We start from the raw sequence: 23802 nt of genomic DNA, 5'->3' as shown, positions 1-23802 counted from the left end.
TTGCAATCCTAGGTATTTGTGCCACAATTACAGTCAGAAAGCATTTTGTTGATGAATGCAAAAAGGCGCTCCTAAACTCCTGAGAGCTGCCTTTGTATTAGGAAACTCAGCCATCGCTGGTCACATGTTTTTTCCACTTGCCAGTCATATTTGTTCTGTGAGGCATACAGAGGCTTGATCTACTAAAAGCCACACATAATCTGATCAAACGCAGCCCATCCTAAACTGCTCCATCTATCTTATTTATTGCCTGCATGCAGATGGCACATCATGTAACCTTCTTTTAAGCAACGTGTATTACAGACAGGAACTCAGATGGCAACAGGATTCAGGTCTATGCAGCAAGGGTTTCTACCCCCCTCCCAACCCTGTCTCCAGTAACAAATCATAGGAAGAGGCATCTAGACACAGTTCATGCACAGAGCTTTTGTGTGTGTTTTGAGATTTAGCAAAAGCAAAGATAAAATAAAAGCAGAAAATTCAAGCAGTATTTATCTCCAGCCCAGACACCATTGTTGTCAAAGCTTCCTTCTATTCCAGATAGGGAGAAAGAGATAGAAAAAGTACGCAGCAGGCATTATTCACAAGCTGGTCCTGAATGTTTGGGGCCTGAGATGCAAAAAATATGCAATCTTGGACACACACAGTATCATTTTCAAGTCAGGGATGCAATTTCAAAGTGGCTATCAAGATGAAAGGCTTTACGGTAAGAATAACCCTGTAATTTCCAGCTAGAATCACAAGGGATGGATAAAGCAGGGCAACATGAGCAGCAGAATCAATTCAGCTGTATTGCTCTGCAAAAGATGGTGCTTTGTCAAAGCGCAGTGCCAAGCTGTCTGTCAGGGGGGGGAGAAAATTCCCAAGTCAAAATGCTGTGCTCAGAAATTTCAGCTGGAGCCAGTTGCAAGCAGAGAGACAGAGGTGTGCTTAGATTGCCTGCATCTAACACACTTGTCAGATGTCAAGTGGCTGTGCAACTACAACCTGATGAGCCCAGTTCTTAATGTTTCTAAAGTGTTGACCCTGTCAGCTGGGCTTGTCTTTTGTGCAGGGCACAAATCAATTGCTACAGTCAGCTAATGCTACAGCGCTCAACACAATGACTCAGAAATAAGGACTGCTTAGAACACAATGCAGTGATTTTGAAACTGCCTTGGGCAGCAGATCCAGTGGTTGCAGAGCAATGTTGTGATTTGCTTGCTCCTTGTAGATTTTTGTGCAGTGTCTCACAAAACCCTGTGGCTGCCAGAAAGGTTTCGTAATTAAGGCTCGTATACTCCTGTACCCTGATACATCTGTACGGCGTGCTCCGACTAAAATATATATTAACGTAGCATCTTCAATGTATACTGCACTTTGCATAAGAGGACATGCCCCTGCCCAACTGGAGACAGGAGAGATGACAGAGGAAACAGAGGCAAATGGAGGTGCATATTCCATGTCACTGTCTGTCTTGATCCTGTTATTCAGGGCCTTTGGTGGTATACCTTGTGAGGTCACCTTGCTTAGACATCTTTGACACAGGGTTCTCTTCTCTCTCCACCCCCTCCCTTTGGGATGCCTTGCACCCCTTGTCAGCACCTATTTGAGGTGTGCTAATGTCCAGAACCTCACCTTTTTTAGATAATTTTAATTTTTAAAGGCCCTTAAAGTGTTCATTGTGCACCAGCTCCATTAAGCTCAAATAAGACTGGACTTTGTGCTTGTGTTTCTTTCAGTGCTGTTACATGTTACAACAGTCAAGACAGATCCTCATTTTTGCACCTCACAATTTTTAAAGGATGCTTACGTCTGTAAACATATGACCGACGATTTCCCAGCTACCACAATTGGCCAAAGTTTCCAGGGGTATATTCACTCCTTGCTTTGAAATATGTGAATGTCCTCCAAACATTTAACAAAAGCATAGTCAATCCAGTAGAAATGCAAGGATTTGTGTTCGTTGCAAAATGTCAGCCACTTCTCTCTCACTGCAATAATATGCATCTTAAAAAGCAGAGACATCACCTTGCCGACAAAGGTCTGTATAGTTAAAGCTATGGTTTTCCCAGTAGTGATATATGGAAGTGAGAGCTGAACCATAAAGAAGGCTGATCACCGAAGAATTGATGCTTTTGAATTATGGTGCTGGAGGAGACTCTTGAGAGTCCCATGGACTGCAAGAAGATCAAACGCATCCATTCTTAAGGAAATCAGCCCTGAGTGCTTACTGGAAGGACAGATCCTGAAGCTGAGGCTCCAATACTTTGGCCACCTCATGAGAAGAAAAGACTCCCTGGAAAAGACCCTGATGTTGGGAAAGATTGGGGGCACAAGGAGAAGGGGAAGACAGAGGACAAGATGGCTGGACAGTGTTATAGAAGCTACCAGCATGAGTTTGACCAAACTGCGGGAGGCAGTAGAAGACAGGAGTGCCTGGCATGCTCTGGTCCATGGGGTCACGAAGAGTCGGACTAAACGACTAAACAACAATGTGTAGGTTTGCATACTGTACTAACCAGCAGATTTTTTTGGGGGGGGACCTTTCCCAAATCTTAAGACTTAAGCCAGCATCAAGAAACACAAGTTTCTGTAGTCACTGAACTTCTGACAATGCTATGCCACCAGCTCTTGTGATCACAATTTGCCTTCACCAACAGCATACGCCAGGCTTGCTCAACTTGGTGCCCCAGATGTGTTGGACTGCCACAGTACTGCACCAATTATACCCAGCTAACACAGCTGGAAGGCTGGAATAGATTGAATGTCCATTTATTTGAAGTGGGTTAGAGTTAGATGGCTATTTGGACAGACTTCCCAGTTGTCTTCAGAAAGAGGTATCCAGCGATGCTGGTACGTAGTCATTATCTTTGTGATGTGCTGAGTCCAAACGTTTGTATTAGAACACCTACCTGCAATGTAAGAATTTTGATAGGACTTGTGATGCGGCACCTGAGGTATCCCCAGTGCTAAGCATTTATAAGCTGTGTGTATTGTATTAGCTAACTGCCAAGGTTCTGCTGAGGACAGCTTTCAAAACAGATGTATCTAAAATAACTTGCTATAAAACAAAAATATATTTATTAATCAGCTTGCCCTTAAACATGTCCATATGAGGTATTGGACTACTACTCAGCTTCATAGAAATTAATTCCAGATCTGCTTCTCTCTGCTGTGAATTTTATGTACCAACTTAATCCAGCGTTGCTGAATTAATTATACTTCATACATTATAAAGGAACAAACTTATTAAATATATATATATTCAAAAAAGAAAAAGAAAGTACATACAATTAAAAGAAACCCTTTCCAATCTCATTTAAAATAAATTGTGTTCTCCGAGTTTAGGCCTTGACCTACTAAGTAATTAACTATATTATAGTGGGTTTGCACCGAAATTCAGTGCTATACTACTTAATCTGTAGCACTGAAAAAGATTTGTCAAGCTCCAGGTTGGCCCATTTGGTATTGGTGGTAGTACCCAGAAAGAACTACTCTCATGAACAATGAGAATGGCAGAATCTGGCCCTGCATAATCAAACCCAGCCATATTAATGTCAACCTCAATAACCAACAAGCAGCTAGGGGGAAAATCAATGCTAGACGATAAAGGACAAAACTGGTCAGGAAAGAAAATTTATTGGAAAAGCTTCTATGAGGGAACTGCAGACAAAGAAGAATAAAAATAGTCCTTGTCTCCTTTTCGGGCTCTAATATGCAGCATGAAGTGCATTGCTAAGTGCATAAACAGCTTCTTGGTTACTGTTGTTAAAAATAAAAATATGTCAAGAAGCTTTCAGATGTACATCTTTTCTTTCTGCTGCAGAAGAGATGCCTGGCTTTTGTGAACAAGTGGAACAACAACAAAAACCCACCTCCCTCTGCCTTTGCTCTGGGTAAAGGAAGAACCAAAGGGGCCTGTATTTGGGCAAGCAGAGTACCTCTCAAAAGGTGCTGAAAATTGCTGTGTGGAGGAAAAGAGCACTCAGGATCAGACCTCCAATGAACTATCTGTGCTCTTCGAGGTGACTGGCAAAGTCAAGCCTTAAGAGCCTCAGAAGAGACTCTTGATAGCTGAAGAACGAAAGTGATGACATCAGCCAGCTAAGGAGTGAATAGGGAACGCAGGGGTTGCATATTTTAAGAGTAATCATTAAAATGGTTCGTAGTTATTCATATGCCACAAAAAGAGTTTCACTCTGCCTGCCTTTGGGAGAAGGGCCATAATGCATTCAAAGATCCTAGCTTCAATCCCCATCTCCAGGTAGGGATGGTGAGGAATCGTTGAAAATAGTCCTGTAGGTCTGCTTTACCTGTGGAAGGTCCCAGCTCCAGGCAGGGCTGGAAGAGAATCCTGTCTGAAATCATGGAAAGCCACCGCCAGCCGGTGTCAGTGGACCAATGGACCAGTGGACTCTAAGGCAGCTTCCTACGTTGCTATATACTGAAGAGCCACTGGCAGTGAGAGAAGATAATACTTAGATAGACTGACATAGTATAAGGCAGGCTACTGTGTTCCCATATGCCACTGGGTTTTGTTTTTTTTAAAAATAAGCCACGACAGGACATCCTGAGATGCTAATACAAGGAAACAGGTGTTGGTTGGGCTGGTAAACAACAAAGCCCAGCCCACCCTCAGAAAACAATTGTGCTGCTAGTATAACTGGATGTGGACAGTGAAGATGATCCCCCAAGTGACAAACAGGAAAATAGCTCCTGCATTCTAAAAATTGGCAGGTGTACATTTATTCTCTTTAGCAGAATTTCTAGAAAACTGTTTTGTAACATTCAGGGGGCAGGGATATGGATGCGAATTGGACATTTCTTGCCAGTACTAAAATAAGCAGCATGATTCAGTCCCAAATCAATTACTCTCAACCAAATAAACAATACAATTGTAGAGTTGGAAGGGACCACGAGGGGCATCTAGTCCAACCCGCTTCAGTCCAGGCATCCTTTGCCCAGTGTATGGCTATCAGTCATTAAGAAAGACTGGGTTAGATCTTCCAGAATTTACTCCAAGCATTCAGTAATATGGGGAATAGTATTTCAGATATTACTATGATGCTTGTATTTGCTTTTGCCTTCCCTTCCATCTACCGTTTCACTTCTCACTGTTGCTCCTTATATACCCTTGTTCCCTTCTTTTTGTTATGAGATGAAATAACTCTAGAACTCATACACAACAGCTTGTAGATGTTTTTAAGATACAGGTCATAACACTGTGAGCCATAGTAAATGCTCAGAGCTGCACACAAGCGAACACATCATGCCTACTGCCTTTGGGGGCTAACACAAGGAAATAGGCAAGCATTATCACACTGCTGGGTTTGATTTTTCACCATCATGTAAGCAGAATCATCCAGGGTGTTGTCCACGTGGCAAAACCTGGCCCCTCGTACGGAAAAATGTCGCTTTGCATGGATTGTGCTCTCTGAATTACAGTGACCATTTCAGAGATGAAAAGAGTTACTTGCAGCCCACCTGGACATGCAGTAAGAACCCCTTCTAGGCAACTGAAGATGGGAGCTTTTGTAAACTGAAAGAATCGATTCTTAGGGCAATCCATGAGTAATAACTAGCATTAGCTATGTGTTCAAAGGTAAGCTAGTAAAAAAATGGATTGGTAACCTTGATTAATTTATTTACAACTAACTGAAAACCTGTTACAAGCAGAATGTATTATTTTATTTCATCTGTAACCAGCACCTATTCTTCAATAAAAGAACCAATCAACTAAAATATCTTATTTGAACAAGTAATTTTTTTCACTGTGTTCAGACAAAGGTGAATTTGCAAATTTAGAAGGAGGACAGAATGACACTGGCCCATCAACAGGATCCATTTAAATCCTCCTCCTCCTCCTCTTCTTCTTCTTCTTCTTCTTCTTCTTCTTCTTCATCATCATCATCTCCTTCTTCTTCCTCCTCCTCCTCCTCCTCCTCCTCTTCATTGTGCAGTTCTGATGTCATTCTGGTGGGGCATTGGTCTCTACTTCAAGAGAAATTTAACTGCCCAGATGTCGCATAGTAACCAGAGCTATCTGAGGAGAATCTCTGAGAGAGGTAGACTGAATTCAGCTGCACTTCTCCGAAGCAGAAGTTCTCAAAGAGCTGAAAGAAACGAGATGGAAATCATGAAAGATCTCTAAAAGCGTGTGCTCATATTTCTTATGAGTGAAACTACAAACAATATTTTTGAAACACTTTGATTCTGTAGGACAGTAAGAAGCCAGATATAATAGCATCACAGATTATATCTGGCCTCTGGCCCAACCGTTGGCCATCTCTGTTCCTGACATTTCACAATCCTTGTTTACACTTGCCTCAGTAAAACACAAAGGGAAACATAAAAGTGGAATCAGCCCTTCAGACAAACTTTTGCTTGCTTCCCTGGGCTCCCCACAGATTGGAATGTGAGTGCTGCTCCTTCATCAGCCAAAATGAGCTCAGTGACCAAGTTCCCAGTAGATTTCATAAAAGATGTTACTGCCTCTCTTTGTTGGTATGTAGTGGTATCACAGAAGATATGGATTGTGGCTCAAGGAAGAGGTAAAATTATAGTTTCACCCTGAGTCTTCATTCTTCAGTTAGGCCTGAATATAATTTAGGCAACGACCATTTTAGGTGCATCTGACTGACATGTGATCGCCGGTGCCACAGGTCCTTTTGGACCTGGAAAAATGGCAGAACAGGGGTGGGCTGGGGTGTAATGGAGCAGGGAATGTGCGGTAGGGGGACCAGGAACAACAGCCCCATACAAAATGGTCATCGCCAGTAGTTCATGAACTAGGTTAAACGAGGCTTTCTTTGGTGAGAGCTAGTTTGTAATGTTCATGATAAATAAACTGAGTTCATTTAATTAATGCAGGTTATCAAACTGCATACTGAAAGGAGACACCCTCGGGTGCTTTTGTTCAAGATAAGAAGAGTGAACCGGAACAAAAGGCTCTTTGACCCAATTCCTTCAATGAAGTCTTTCAAGGGCACTTAAACCACACACACACCACTCCTGAAACCTAGTTCAGGAGAAAACTGCTCCAGTGATTAACACTGTACAGGAGACAGATGAAACGATTACATCAGAATATATTACAAAGGGAAGCCAGTAATATTGCTTTGAAGAAACATCACATTCAAGTGCTTTTCTCCATTCCATTAAGAAGCAGGAAATTGCTCTGCCTTTAAAATGCCTTTGGAAAACCTTTCAACAAATACACTAATTTCAAACTCGGTTTAATGCTGCTGTGCCAAGGGTCAACAAGGGCTGAGTAGCTTAGCTTCCCCATCATGGAGGCCTTAAAAACCCACACTCCATCTGACTTCTTCTGCATTTTATATCTGTCCCTACAGACCTCAGCTCAACATGGGCACATACAACTCTTCTGGCCATTAAAGACTCCCAGCGGCTTTGAAAAAATCTACAGCTTCATTAAGCCCTGCTCATCCAGAGCTGACAATGCATTGATTCTTCTGTGTGAAACCAATGAAATTCAAAAATTTACTTGGCAGGCATAATGTAATATATTTCACTTCTTTCCAGAAATGTACTGAACTCTCCCTGGTACGGTTTATCTTAAACCACTTCTTCACTGATGTTGGCCATTTATTTTATGTTCCATGACCCTCTTATGTAAAGCAGGATTTGCCCAAGTGGGTGGGGCATCTGACACCATAAAGAGTATGCTAGGGGAGCCTGAGGGAGAGACATATACTGTACTGCCCAAAGATGATTTCACTTCAAGGCAAGTTGCAGCTGACTGGGCTGTACTGTCAATCTCGCTGCAGATATATGGATGGGGATGGGCAGAAGCAAAGACAGGGACTTAAAACGATCTGGTTGGCTGGGCAGAATACATTACAGGATCTAATAGGTAGGCAAAAGGAATTTCAAAATCTTGAGTCTCTAAGTATGGAGTCTTGGAAACAAACAAAAGGTTCTTAAACTATAAATCTAGCTTTTATTTTCAGATCCTTCTTCTACCCAAGAGCTTCAGAGAACAAAGTAGCAAATGAGAATTGCAATAAACCTCACTGTCCCTACTTGACATTTTTCTGGTTGCCTGGATGGAGGACAGAGTGGAGTGTCAGTGTAGAAAGTCACCTACTGCGTAAAGAGTAGAATTTACATTTGTAGCTCCACCCTCTTTTGGTTCTGGTCCCGCCCACCATTGGCATGTGGCCCCTTGAAGCATGCCAAGAAGGGAATGTGGCCCTCACTGTCCTCCACCCTTGGTCTGGGAGCTGGTCCTGAAAACCTGACTTGCTAAAAGATTGCCCCAACAACTGCTGGAAGTGCAGTTACATTTTGAAAAGGACATGAAACTACACAGGAGGAGGCCAAAATTACTTTGAAATAATCAAGATTCTAGGAAAATCAATATTTGGATAATAAGACTTATCCTTTTATTGCTTCTTGTTAAGCCTAGCAAGAATACAGTTTATCGAAAACTTTTAAAAATAAGTTTTGATTTCATATTTAAAGCACAGGGTAAAAAGGGAGAATTGAAAAGCCCTATGCAATTATAAACATGAATCCATAATGAGGCTCCAAAATCTTATGTTCCTGCAATCAAGATATACATTTCTCATATATAAGAACTAATAATGGTGTGTGTAGGGGGTTGTTTTTAAATTAAAATCCAGTTTGACTGAGCACAGTATTTAGAGAATATTTTTTGAAGACTACAGCAATTTTGACAGGGCATAGGCTTTGAGCTCAGTGGCCAGAAGTGGGATTTTAAGACTACACCTGTTTTTTATTTTCCATATATTTTAAATAAGTAGCTCTCACAGGTCCTCATAATCCTACCTTTTTGCTTACTCAGCAAACAGGATGCTCCCTGCACTGCCTACACAACAGGAAATTGTTACTGTCAGATTGTTTGTGAGCCTGAAGATGTTTTTAAAGTGAGGAATATTGAAGTATCTATTTGCAGTGGCGGGGGCGGAATGTTGAAGTTTTAACTTCTAAGGGGATTATTTGCCTCAAGACAAGCTAGCACAGTAAGCTAGCATATACAGGATATTGCAAATATCTATTTGAGATAACAAAAGCAAGCTCTCTCTTACCATATAGGCAGTTCTTATTTGAAAATAAGCTCATGCACACACACACACACACACACACACACAAAACCTCCCCACACTTTTCAGGGGGTACTCAAGAATACGCAGTACCGGCACCTCTTTTTGTTGTTGTTAAAAAGTGTAGCACTTACTGTAACAACTTCATGGTGAGTACCAGCACCTATTTTTCTAGAAAAAAAGCATTATATATATATGTATACGCACATACACACACAAACACACTTTGCGTACACAGACACAGACATAGTAACAAAGTGCAAGAGCATTCTCCCCTTCTGTGGTTTCTAGCAACTGGTATTCAGAAGCATATTGCCTTTGACAATGGAGACAGGAAATAGCCATTATGGCTAGTAACCACTGAAAGTCCTATTGTCCATCAATTTGTCAAACCCTCTTTCAAAGCCATTCAAGTTGGTAGCCATCACTGCCTCATGTGGGACTGAATTCCATGGTTTCACTAAGCTTCACTGGGTGTCTGCAAGTTCTAATGTTATGATCCACTTTCTCCATGCCATGCTATGATTTTATAAACTTCTATCATGTCACCTTTTGTCTAAACTAAAAAGCCCCACAGCAGCCCTACTGCTCAAGAAAGGGTAAGGGGAAACATGAAGCTGCTTAGTCATGCTGGCCACATGACCCAGAAGCTGTCTGTGGACAAATGCTGGCTCCCTCAGCTTATAGAGCAAGATGAGCACCACAACCTCAGAGTCGTTCACAAATGGACCTAACGGTCAGGGGTACCTTTACCTTTTTTTTAAGATAAAAAAGGGGGGAAAGGATATACTTATTTAAAATAGCCACCTGTTCCCAGAGTGGGGTGTGACCTCAACATGTAAAAAAAAGAAGACAGAAAATAGCACTTTCCCACAGTGAAACTTACTAGAAGAATTGATTTTTCTGGAAAGGTACCAGCCGTACATTAATCATGAGCATAGCGCAAGATTTAAGGAACAGCTGCAGCCTTTTCTCTTCCCGCTTTCACATCAAGCCTCCTACTTTTATTACCTCACTTTATTCCCTCAGGCCTCAGGTGACTGAAGCCGCTGGATACCAAGAGTAGGCAGATGAGGGCGACAGCGTAGTCCAAAGGGCATAAGCTCCCTCTCAAAGCACAGCTAGGAAAGAGGCTCTTGGGAGCACAGATGGTAGCAAAAGGTCTCTGATATTGCAATGTTAATTTCTTGCTTTGAAAAAGGGGTCCCGTGACCCTGCCTCCTGAGCTTAGGTTTAATAGAGCTGCCTTCTACTTCACATCTGATGAAGTTGACTCTGGGCCACGGAAACCGATGACATAATCAATTAGTTTTCAAAAGGTGCCACACCTGTCCTGATTTTGCTTACATTATTTCAGATTAAGGGGAGTTAACAGCAAGTAAAAAAAACGTTAGCAAGTTGGATGATCTTTCGTTTGCCCTCCTTTGTTTTCTCAAGCCACCCAAACTTTATTTATGAATGTAGGTCTTTTGAAGACAGAGATGAAACTGCTGTAGGCCACCCTGAACCCATGGTCTTGAATGGGTTATAAATAGGATTAATAAAATTAAAATTTTCAAAAATATTTTAACTATAGTATTAATAATACTTTAAAGTGAGGCTTTCATAAATGTGCTCAATATATTTTGCTTTGGGCAGAATGAATGAAACACCCCCTTTCTCGTCTGCTCGGTTCCTGCAGTTTCCTTTCGGCTACCTTCCCCCAAAATGTGATGCACCACTTCTGTTTTCAAACCTGGGAATAGCTACAATCAATCACAGGGCTAATATACACCAGGCTACCAGCAGAGCAGCACTGCAGCTCCATTTATGAAAACCTGGACATGCCAGCACAAACTACTGCTTTTAAATCACCTGTCATGAACGCAGCAAGCATGAGAAACATTAATAGATTTGGCTGAAAAGGTGCTGGGCAGCAGGACGACCAAAAGAGAGGAAGGGGAAGCAGAGGTATTTAAAACTTCCTTCACGTAATCTCTCTGCTCTGCGCTTTGGGCAGCCTGGCCTGGATTTCACTGTTACTGTCACAGGTATTGATCAGTTCCAAAAGCTTTGCTCTTGCCTAAAGTGGCAAGGCCAAAAGGACCATTTGGAATTAATTTTTAAAAAAAAGAAAATAAAAAGAAAACCTAGCAGTTCTGCAAAGAATTTCAATACCATGGGAACAACTCACTGCAATGCTCTGCATTTAAAAATCTACCAACAAAGAGAAGCAGTATCAGAGGATGAGATGCACACATTCACCGGGAAATGAATACACACATGCAGTCAGTCTGTAGGGAATCCATTTGCTGAAAAGTATCAACCATATAAAGCACCGGCTAAGGATAAGGAGATTAATGGTGCAAAACTGTCCTTTGTGAATCAGCACAAGAAGGCTGGCAAGAGAAATAACATGTCCTTAGCCGCCCATACAGTTTATTCACAAAACCAGATACTCCCAGCCACCGGTGTGGGAGGCTAAGAACTCAGCCTGAAGGTAAGAATGTTTTAAGCATCAGAAGATGGAAGGGGGCCTTTCTCAACCTTGGGTCCCCAGATATTGTTGAACTACAACTCCCATCATCCCTCGCTAGCAAGAGATCAGGGATGATGGGAGTTGTAGTCCAACAACATCTGGGGACCCAAGGTTGAGAAACACTGTGTTAAAGGAATCAGATGCCTTGTTGTTGATACAAAGCAGCTATGCTGTGTGGTATCAGCCCCAAATCTAAATATACCCCTAAGGGTGATAGTTCTTAGACTTGGATACAAGGTCAGATAGGATATACAGTAAGAGCAACCAGGGACATAGTCAGACTTCTGGTGCTGGTGGAGCAGAGAGAGACAACACACCCATACCCACCCCTCAGTTTCCTCCTCAGGCAAGCCAAGCTGCCTAAACTGGTCCCATCATGACCCGCCCACAGAAAAGGAACTAAAAATATGATTACCTCAGCTTAACTCTAAGGATGGATGTTTCTAAGGGCACTCCATCAACAGAAAATGTGTGTGTTGACTGCCCTTTCCTTTATCACATCTGCAGCACCCAGTTTTCCCCAGAGGAGATAAAAAAAATCCCCACCAAAAGATTCCATTGGGATTGTTTCCATGTCCACTCTTTTCTGAAGGCAAAATTCACACTTATTTCGAAGCAGCGAGGTTCACTACATCATTTTTAGCAGGGAAAGTGGTCGCCTACCATCTCACTCTCCCACAAATGAAAAGCACCAAAGTGTACACTTAAAATATGGGGGCAAATTCACCATACACATATTAATTAGCTCTCAGCCACACTGATGAAGAAGTGGGAGGACTTGACTTCAGCTACATTTAAATAGGTACAGACTGGTAGAGAGTTTGGGATTACACTCAAGATTACATTATTTGACTACAGTCTTAAAGAGCAATACATGCTCTGCATCTATCATGAAGATAATATTAGAAAGTAAATTTGCTCAGTTCTTGACTTACATATGTATCATAGCTCTCCCTAGTTTTCTACCTGGAGACTTTGAAATTTTCAGTGACTACAACTAAATGTACACTTTAAAACAGGCATTCCAGAGCCCTTGGCTTCACAAACTTTTATCTACTCAAGTGCTTAGCCTATATTGCAAAATACAGGAGAGTACCAAGCCCTCGGACAGCTTCTCTTGAAATTATCCACGAAAAATTTAATAATCCTACCCTAAACAAGTATAAAATGACCTAAATTGAAAATATATTGGTCCCGTGGCTTAGAAGAACTAGCTAGTTAAACCCATGCTCTTTATAGCCTGTCTTTGTGGAAAATATTACTTAAAGTGCAAATTATTATAATCTTTCAGACTTTGACTAAATCAGAACCTTAATACCAGCACAAGCTAGAGGGAAATAAGCTGTAAGTAGCTCACCCATCAAGCATACGATAATTTATCAAAGAAGACAATGTTTGTTGTATTGGCCTGCAGCTCTTGTTCAGTCTTTTTTGGCAGAAATGAGTATCTACTACAAGGTCTCTGACAAGGAGAAGATTGGTTTAAAACCAAAGAGGGGTCTGCAAGTATAAATAAAGAACCTCTACTGCAGTCCTCTGGGAACCACATGGATTTAGAAACACATGCTATCCTGAGATGGCAGATATTGATACTGTGAGAGAGAGAAAGGGGGAGGAGGGATGCTTGTAGGGATAAGAAATAAATCAAAGTGATTGATAGGACAAAGGAGACTGATTGATACAAATGGGGTGAATTTCACAGTTCATGAATATGTGGAATGGATCTCAGTTGGCTAGCAGGCAGATGGGAACTATGGACGCAGTATGCTTTGGCCATCTGTCCCACACAACTCTCGTTAATGAACCTCCATTGCGACATGGAATGAATCTGATATTTTAGTTCCTAGAAGGCATGAAGCTGGAATAAATCTAAAAATCACCTAAATCCAGCCTCTACACGTCATCATGCTTTCTCTCACACACACTGATTTACACAGGTGATCCAGATTGCAATGCCTCACCAAACAGGAAGGAATAAGAACATGCAGTCAATGAACATTTAGTAAAACAATGAGTTAAGAGCCTGTCTGCCCCGCGCCCCCGGCACATTAATACAGTGGTACCTTGGGTTACAAACACTTAGGGTTACAAACTCTGCTAACCCAGAAGTAGTACCTTGGGTTGCAAACTTTGCCCCAGGGTGAGAATAGAAATTGCGTGCCAGCGGCGTGGTGGCAGCGGGAGGCCCCATTAGCGAAAGCACACCTCTAGTTAAGAACCGTTTCAGGTTAAGAACGGACCTCCGGAATGAATTAAGTTCGTAACCTGAGGTACCACTGTATTATAAAAATACTAATGATAAAAAAGGTTTCTGGCCAGAAAATGTCTAAAAGTGCATGTTGTTATAGTTCTGAAATCATCAGATACAAATCTAATCAATAGCATTCCATACACACTTCAGAAAAGAGCCTGACCATTTTCACATTACACAGATGAAAAATAACATGAAAAATGTATTTCAGTCTCTATTACGTAACAAGAACCACAAATTTACAGCACTTCAGTGATTTATGTTCCAAGATCGTTCAACTATTTTTAACAAAAGGGCCTCTTTGCTACATTTCCGAAGCAAAGCCTACTTCAGGTCACGGGCGTCAATAAAATCAATAAAAATACTTAACTAATTGAGGTTCTGCCCTCCCCCAACATAAAGCCTGACCCACCCACCCCCCAAAAAATGAATCTTGGCTACGCCCATGCTTCAGGTTCAGTGGAATTCATAGATATGTTTCTTGAGTCAGATCTTTTACTGGCTCAGGAGACAGAAGTTTGCATACAACTAGCCATCACAACAAAGGAACAAATATGGAGGGGTAATTAGTTGATTCAGATCATTACATTCCACATTCGAAATATGTTTTCAATAACATTTTGGTCACGCACAAAAAGCATATATCCGACTGTGTGCGACTCCAGACTCTGCAAGCCTAGTAATTACCTTACACCATTTAATGGCACCTAGAAGCCTTCCAGCACTACAGCCATTAAAAGAGCAGGTAGGCTGGTGCTGTTCCAGAGCGAAAGACCCTACCTTCTGCTCCAGAGTGAAATGAACGCTACCTTCTGTCAAAATGAGCCTGCTGCTCCTTTCTAATGGCTTTTTAAAGGCATGCTAGCCAGATGAAGAACAAAAACTTCTGTTACGGCACAGGTGCTTTGTGATTAAGATGTGCTGCAGAGTTTCACAAAAAGCATGGGGGACAAAATGAAAAGAAGAAAATGAAGGCCGGGCATTCTTTCCTTACTTCCCACAGCAGGGCTTCCAAAACAACCCACAGGTTATCAAGGCCTTCCACCTTGAAAATACAGCTTGACTGATTTCTGGAACAGTCTCCCTAGAATAGCAAAGGGAGTAAATAATGTCATCAAGTCCCAAAGGAATAATTTGTAAGAGTATTTGATTCCTTTTCTTTAAAATCTGGTGTATTACTCAGAATCTGTTGCGTTCAGCTTTTCTCTCCCCCCACCCCTCAATCTTGTATGTTTTTTTTCTGGGTCCAATTGCATCTCCAGGCACTACAAAACTTTGGAAGACAGCACATGCCAAAATTCTCCCTTATATGAAACAAAAGGTACAGAAGCCTTCTCAGGGCCAGGCTGGGAAATCCTAGCTTTTTCCTGCACTTCTGGAGCAAGGCAGATTGTCACACTGAGAATGTTGACTGGGATGATGCTGTGATAAGAATGCCTTTTATTTGAATAGCTTGTGCTTCATCCTCAAGAGGCTACCAGTTTTTTTCCTCCTGATCCAACAGGCTAGCTATCCAGCTTGGCTCAGACAGATTGTTCCACTAAATAATAAGATAGCGGTCCTTCCATTAGTGAGTGTGCCTGAAAAGTGTTCCATGAACATTGGAGGAGACTATTGGTTTGGATAAGGTTTCACGAAGGAATTTGCCTTCAAGAATGAAGTGGTCTATCCAGTCCACTTCCCTTCCCATTCTTTTTTTTTAAAAAAATGTATTCTGTATTGTATTAATCTTTTAAAGAGCTATGATCTAGAGATGTAGGATTATAAAGGATCAATGGGGTCTCCTTAAAGGTAAAGGTAAAGGTACCCCTGCCCGTACGGGCCAGTCTTGACAGACTCTAGGGTTGTGCGCCCATCTCACTTAAGAGGCCGGGGGCCAGCGCTGTCCGGAGACACTTTCCGGGTCACGTGGCCAGAGTGACAAAGCTGCATGTGGCGAGCCAGCGCAGCACACGGAAACACTGTTTACCTTCCCGCCAGTAAGCGGTCCCTATTTATCTACTTGCACCTGGGGGTGCTTTCGAACTGCTAGGTTGGCAGGCGCTGGGACCGAACGACGGGAGCGCAGCCCGCCGTGGGGATTCGAACCGCCGACCTTTCGATCGGCAAGCCCTAGGCGCTGAGGCTTTTACCCACAGCGCCACCCGCGTCCCAATGGGGTCTCCTTAGTATTCCATAAAAACACCTTCAAAGCTCCCCAAATGTTGTGGCTTATTCTGCAAAACTAACATGTCAAGCAATTTACAGAAGCCTCTGTTTTATCAGCAAGCGCAATATTCTTTTTGTTCAGTTCTCATTTTGATTAACTGTTTCCCCAAGAACTTTAATATAATGAAGCTTATTAAAAAGTCTCATGCTAGGGTTAAAAAAACCCCAAGATTTGAGAACAAAATTAGATAGTGTTTGAATTATGAAGGCAATTCATAGAATTGTAGAGTTGGAAGGGACCCCAAGGGTCATCTAGTCCAACCCTCTGCAATGCAGGAATTTCAACTAAAGCATCCATGACAGGTGGTCATCCAACCTCTGCTTGAAAATCTCCAAGGAAAGAGAGTCCCTCACCTCCCAAGGGAGACCGCTCTTCTTCCCTTCACCCGAGCATCACAGAGCGGTTTACAATATAAAAACACAAAAATACATACCACAGTAACAAACAAAAACAATACCCCCCCCTAAAACAGATTAAAAGGCCATAGATTGTTTAATTAGCCAAAGGCCTGTTATACTTAAATGATCATGCAACAGACTCACTCTTGGTACAAGACCTAATTACAATACCTGGAAATATCCACATTTGCTGCATTTTATGCTCCATTATTTTCAAAGCCCACTGCTAACAAACTACTAGCCCACCCACAGGACCGCACTCAAATTAGTAAGAGATCATACTCTTGGGTAACTAGCTGCACACAGAGACAAGCACATACAGAGTTCCCTCTCCTTTAATCGGTGTTACAAGAGAGTTAAGCAAGCAGTAATGGCACCTGCTGAAAAATAATGAATTAAAGATACATCTGCACAGAGCTCTCCGGCAGATTTTAGTGATGCTCCATTAACTTTAATGCACTTTGAATGAAGCCATGTAGGCCTCTGAGAGTCTAATGTGTTAATGAGGTATTGATGGCTTTAGAAGTAGTTAGGCTGCAAAATGGGCCTTATTGGTTGCTTCCCAAGTAGCCTCGCAGCTAAACAAAGACTACTTGAAACAGAAGCAAGCATTCCGCTATGTCTCTCCATATTGCAAAACTTGGGCATGTCACAATATTCCATTCACACCTTCAGCAGACCCTGTTGTCTTGGTACCAGTGCTACTTCCTGTGAAGCAGTATCTTGCTGTTATGTGACCTCTTTCTACTACCTTAAGCGGAACTATCGCATTCTTTGGCAACCAATTTGTGTGCCCCATTCCTCCGTTTTTGTTTTGCTGAGGGAAGGATAGAACACTGAGGTGTTTCACAAGAGTTTAAGGAATCTAGACATTCATCTTCAGATCAAGAGCTATTTCCTCCTTAGGGTGATACCAAAGATTCATATATGCTAATATGCCACAAGTAGGTCCCCCAAGAGTCTGTTCTCAGGCAAAAACATCTGAATTACTCTTACAATAAACCTAAAGATTGAGACTGGAACATCTCTTTCTATACATATGCTTGCCTCTGGGCATTCTTCCCATGCTTTTTGGAAAGGTTACTCAAGGTCAGTAGCAGAGAATAATCAAGTAAGTTAGCACTTTCAGATGACAACAATACCCGACTTCAAGTATATTGTGGAGTGCAAACTGGAGTGCTTTGTTTTAAGGGAGAGAATAGATTTAGCGGGCAATCATGGGATAAGAGGACAGGTCCTCTTATGGATAAGGTACTGGTTAAAGAACAGGAAGTAGGAGCTGTAATAAATGGATAGCTCTCCCAATGGAAGGATGTACTTTTAAGTATAGGAGTGAGAGTGTGCTCAGTGATACTTATCGCCTTGCAGCTGTGTTTGGAATTGCACACATACTCTGGAAAGTCTAACATAAAGGGGATACAGAATGTCCAAAATCAATCACATACTTTCTCCCATCAAGTTTCTGTCTCATAAGATACATAATGCATTGGGTCGGTGTGGTCTACTGTAAATCACTTGTAAATCAAGAGTAGGACTTTCAACTCACCTACTAGAAAAGAGGCAGAGCTAATTGCTGCTATACTGATCGAAGAGAACCTAAGATTGAAAGGAATGCCCATGGAAAGGAGTGGGAGGGAAAGGAAAAGATACAAAAATATCACAAATTCCCTATATTACATTTCTTATTCACTTCTTCCTAGAATTGTTTCTCTAGTGGGCTGCCTTTTCTTTTTCTTTTTTTCTTTTTCTTTTTTTTTTGCTGTATTTGAGTTACTCCAACAAAATAAATTTTCTTCCCAGTCTCTCTTCTGAATGTTCTCATATTCTCTCTTAGATCACTAGCTTAAGGATTGCCCATATTCAGAGGATGTAAAAAAGCTTTCCCCCCTCAAATATTAGATTTCTATTAATGTATTTATACAGTCATCCAGCCCCTTTAATCTTCCTTTCTCCAGACAATGCAAAAGTTGATTTTGAATCTCTCTTTAGCCCTGCGGTCTCCCTACCACAGCATCATTCTAATGGTGTATTCTTGAATTTTCTCTAGTATATCAGAATCCTTTAATAATGCAGGGATCAGAAATAGATGCAGTGTTCTGCAGTGTGCAAAGTGGCATTATGTGTTTCCAATTCTCCTTTCAATTTTTCTACCTAGCCACTCCAATATTAAAAAACCACTCTTAACCGAATATTCTATCCAAAAATGCTACAAAACATATATTTGTGTTTTTTCCATCAACTTCTTAGTTTTATCTTCTGGTGTTTATGAAGAATGCCAGTAGTGTGTTCTAGTCATCTTGCTTTTATTAATTTACTTGTGAAATGCCTGTCATTATGAAGGGTGGAAGGAGAGCACATATATTACAGGGACTCACAAGTGTGAGTATAATATTATTTATTTGGAAACTTTATGAACAGCTTGACTAAAAAAGTATCTCCAACTGGTGTACATTTAGCATGCAACATTGTCAGTGGAGACTGGATCTCCTAATTTCAGAAGAAAGAAGCAGGCTTCAGAACAGTGTACCCAAGTACAGTACTTTTACCTATAAGACCAGACAGCAGCTACTCATTTTAAAATAAAAAGATGCATGTGGGAACACTGCTGGGATGAGAGCTGAACCCACTCCTGCACCAAGTGACCCAAGTAGTTGCAATACAAGATATGTTCCACTCCCATCCCTACTGACACACCATCTTTCAATTCATTTATTTGTCACAGGAAGCAACTGACTCATAGCCAATGAGCTGCACCAGGATACACTCATGAGCCCCATGTCCAGAGCACAGGTAGATTTTCCTAGTCCCCTGCAATCCAATCCCAGTTTGCATCTTAGCTTACTTTACCCAATAGGACTCTATGGAAGCCTTTAAGAACTAAGTCCATTCCTATATGCATATCCCCACCCTTGGCTTTATAGACTAGTCTCTCATTTTGTGTGACAAAACAAGAGAATCCAGGAGCTAGCTTTTATAAGAATATGATTGTGGGTCAATCCAAGTCACGCAGATTGCAACCAGACCCCCTCAATATGGCCTGTACAAACTCAACAATGCCTTAGCACTTCTTTCTCATATTGTAATTAAATAAAATAACCAAACTGATTTTCAGTGTTCAGCACTAGTGGAGATGGGGCTGTAGCCTGGGAGGGTCATTATTAAGAAAGTTAAGCTCTGTCAGTTTCTCAATAATGGCTGTTGTGGAATGCCATAAAACCCTTCCCTATCAGGATGTAATTAACTCTGCTCAGCATTATGTAGGCAGCTGTTACTCTAGGCTATTTTTTAAAAAAATCCAGGCAGTTTCCCCTCTATTTCACTTTAAATATATGACATTACAAAGTTAAGGGTCATACTAAAAATCTGTGTCCTGCATCTAGGTTATATCTATTTACCGACATGAGGATTACAAGCGTACTCACAGATCATACCCCATTATCACTTTATTATCTTTTGCTAAATCTCCCTTACTTTTCCCAAACACAGAGAGATGCAAAGACACCAAATGATCTTCGCTTCATTACAGGAGCAGAGTACCTCAAGGCCTGGACATTCTAATGGATTGGAAGTGAAGTAAGTGTGAGGTTTAGCCATAGGATGAAAGGGAAACCTTAGTGGGCCAGTGCAGTGCAAAGAATTGTTAAGGAAATGTATGATGAGACCTTGCTTGCTGTGTCATGCATTCAACTGGCAACAGAGCCTTCAGCCTGATTGTACTAGTTTTAAGGAACTCTGTCTCCTTGATGATTCGACAAGCCTACTACTCTGTCCTTTTTACTCAGGCCTTCTCCAGCGTTGATTTTCAGTTGATATGATCTATGATGAAGGCTTTTTTTATTATGGAAAAGGGGCTTATAGCTCAGTGGCAGAGCATCTGCTTTGCCTGCAGAAGGTCCCACCTCATTCTCTGTCAGGTAGGGCTGGGAACATCTGAAACCCTGAAACCCTCTCAGTATAGACAATACAGTGGTACCTCGTTATTCAAATGTCTCGGAAGTTGAACGTTTTGGTTTTCGAACACCAAAAACCCAGAAGTAACTGCTTCGGTTTTCGAACACTTTTCGGAAGTCGAACATTCCACGCGGCTTCCGTATTGAGTTTTCTGTAAGTAAATGCTTCTGGAAGTACCGTATTTTTTGCTCTATAAGACTCACTTTTTCCCTCCTAAAAAGTAAGGGGAAATGTGTGTGCGTCTTATAGAGCGAATGCAGGCTGCGCAGCCATCACAGAAGCCAGAACAGGAAGAGGGATTGCTGCTTTCACTGCACAGTGATCCCTCTTGCTGTTCTGGCTTCTGAGATTCAGAATATTTTTTTTCTTGTTTTCCTCCTCCAAAAACTAGGTGCGTCTTGTGGTCTGGTGCGTCTTATAGAGCGAAAAATACGGTAAATGCTTCAGTTTTTGAACGTTTCGGAAGTCAAACGGTCTTCCGGAATGGATTATGTTGGAAAACCGAGGTACCACTGTACTGTGTTAGATGGATCAATGATCTAACTCAATATACATTCCAACTATGCTTTGTAGTTTTGTTTTATGGTGGATTTTATCTTATGCATTTTTATGCACTCTTGTTCACCACTTAGAGGTTTTATCCTTAAAATAAACAAGAGTTAAGTGTATGCAGGAATCTTATGAAGGGATAGATTATTGCCGAGCGCTGTCAGTTAAAGCCTCTGGAAATCTGGAAACCTGGGGATATACACTGCAATAGCCCCCATATTTTATCAGTCTACAACTCCCATCAGCTTTAGCCTGTGCAAGAGATTATGGAAATTGGGAGTCCAACATCCGTAATACGTTAACTACTCCTGCTTTAAACAAAAGGGGACTCTATGTCACTGGGATCCCATTATACTGGACTTTGCATATGGAGGAAGAGATGACATCTTCTTTCAGAACATACAGTCAATAATGGCTTAGACTCATTAGAGCAGAGTTTCCTGAACTGGGGTCTCCAGTTGTTTTTGGACTACAGCTCCCATCATTCCTAGATAGCAGGGTGAGGGATGACGGGAATTGTAGTTCAAAAACAGCTGGAGACCCAAGTTTGGGAAACCCTTCCTTAAAGCCTTCCTCTCACATGTTTCTTCATGATTTCTAAGATCAGCTAGGAGTGCCCTCTTCAGGATCACACTCCTGGGTTGTTCTGGTGACAATGGCACACAGAAAAGCACTATCAGCAGCTGTCCAAACATAGAATCCACAAGCCTGCCCCAAATTTTCCAAAGTTTAAACATTGTTGGAAGCAAGAAAACATTTCTGTTTACGTTGGCATTTGGTAGCAGAGTTAAAAGCAGGCAAAAAGTTATTTTATGTTCTCATCCATTTGAAAACATGCGACACCTGCTGAGCCCTTTCTATCAGATTACTTTCTACTATATATTTATTACAGTCAGTATGGTGTTGTCTATAGGAAGGTACCAGCAGACTTTAATCTCAAAATTCTCCCAGCCTCATGTATTCTGGCTTCTTACAGACTTATTACTTCTTGAGCCCCTACTGTTGCATCCTAATGCCTAATTTCTGGCTTCTTCAATAGTAGTAGGAGTAATTATTCTCAACGCATTTATATTCTGCCTTCCTGCCTTAATATGAAGCACTCAGTGTAACTCACAGCATGGTAAATACACACATACACCACAAATCACTATTTAAAAACTCACCTAAAAAGGGGGGGTAGCAGAAAATACAAAACAAATACATGCAAAAGAGAAGGCCAAAAAAGGAGAAACAAACTGAATGCTGGCCTGCTGGAACAAAATAATAATTAAATCTGCCAGGCAGAGTAATCCAAAGCCTAGACACAATAGGGGAGAAGGCTGTATTGAACATTCCCACCAGCCCACTCTCAGATATAGTGGGATACACAAACAGGCTTCTCCAAATGACCTCACAGAACAGGCAGGCTCATAAGGTAGGAGGCGCCAGTGCATTTGATGTACTGATCCTAAGGTGTTTAGGAATTTAAAGGCAATGGCCAGTACTCAAGTCCCAAACAAACCGGAATGAATATTGTAAATAGAGTGAGGGGGAGATTTGACAAAATCTAAGGTGGGAGGTTTGGCTACTCAAGGTTTTCAAATGCCCCCACCCCACGTTTCTCATTCAAACCTCCACAGGGGGGTTACACTGGAAGGCACGCACCCACCTGCCCATCAGCTTCTCCAGCACCCACCCCCCATAAACTTCCCCCTTCAAACCTCAGTTCATTTTGATGTCCCAGCACAGCTTCAAAAAAATCACTTTGGCCCACTAGGGGTAGGGGAGATAAAGATTGAGCCTGATCTAATGGGGAGGAGTTTGGCAAGCTGTAAGGGGGGAGGTGGCTTTGGCAAGGAAGGGGAGAGGCTGGTTTTGGCAGGGTGGGGGTAAATGAAGTTGGTGAGTTAAGCCAGCAGGGGTGGAAGCCCCTAGTACAGGGTTTCCCAAACTTGAGTCTCCAGCTGTTGTTGGACTACAACTCACATCATTCCTAGCTAGCAGGACCAATGGTCAGGGATGATAGGAACTGTAGTCCAAAAACAGTTTGAGAAAACCTGCCCTAGTATCTTGACAAGAGCAAAATGACTGATCAAAGTGTGGCAGTAATCCTAAACATACTTGGCATAACACACTTAAAGCTGCAATCCAACTCCCCAATCTGTCACAGCCTCTCCTCAGAGCTCTGCTAGCATCACTCCTCCAGCCTGGAGCTCCTTGTTCTGCCCACTGAAAGTGTAGGTTGGGGTAGAAGTATCGCTAGCAGGAACTCGCAGAAAGCCCCTAAATGGGGCATTTTGGGGGGTGGGTTTGCACTGGCCCTAGATTTGCTGAATCCCAAACTAACCCCACTGCAGTCACATGATGGTATCGGGCCTGATCCAGGAACAGTCACCACATCAGTTCCACATCAGCATGGAACAGGGTTTTATCTGCCCCAGGCAATGTTGAGTAGCAAGGCTCTGGATGCAGCAGTGTCCACCCCATTCATTCATGCCCCTCTGCTGCCCAGCCAGTGTCATGATTGCTCTGTGATTCAGTGGGTTTAATTCTGAGTATATGCACAGGATTGTGCTGTAACGGATCTTCTGTTTGTCTAACAGGGCTGTTGCTGGAAAACGTCTGGATGCACAGAAGCCTAAGGTTTGTTTTTAATATGCATATTGCTTATTGTGAAGCATTAAATAATTGTTGGAAGACACTGGCAGATGTGCTGATGTGGATGAAATTAATTCAAGGTGAGTTAATAGATCTCAAAGATCTACACTGGTATGTAATGACTGCAAAATTTTAAAAAATTCTACATTTATAACAGAAAAGGTTATTGGAAAGGCTATCTGCAGTGGCATATTATGGAAGAAAATGCCACTGGAGGTGTA

The 23802-nt window shown here is 41.8% G+C and overlaps 1 protein-coding gene across 4 annotated transcripts in view; it reads right to left on the bottom strand.

Annotated features, from left to right (window-relative positions):
- Positions 1 to 5161: 5161 nt before the first annotated feature.
- The window catches only part of ASCC1 (activating signal cointegrator 1 complex subunit 1), a 54578-nt gene continuing 35937 nt past the window's right edge, over positions 5162 to 23802 (bottom strand). For 2 of the 4 annotated variants that reach the window (XM_077930507.1, XM_077930508.1), the window contains exons 10-11: positions 20418 to 20546; positions 5162 to 6095 (exon numbers count right to left, since the gene is read on the bottom strand). In XM_077930507.1, coding sequence (XP_077786633.1) covers positions 5979 to 6095; positions 20418 to 20546 — 246 coding nt within the window. In that variant the 3' untranslated portion in view covers positions 5162 to 5978. The remainder of the gene's footprint in view (positions 6096 to 20417; positions 20547 to 23802) is intronic. The other 2 variants (XM_028729584.2, XM_028729585.2) reach the window with 1 other exon arrangement.

The sequence above is a fragment of the Podarcis muralis genome, chromosome 6 (genome assembly GCF_964188315.1).
Source record: "Podarcis muralis chromosome 6, rPodMur119.hap1.1, whole genome shotgun sequence".
Lineage (NCBI taxonomy): Eukaryota > Metazoa > Chordata > Lepidosauria > Squamata > Lacertidae > Podarcis > Podarcis muralis.
This window is presented reverse-complemented; position numbering and strand designations above follow the sequence as displayed.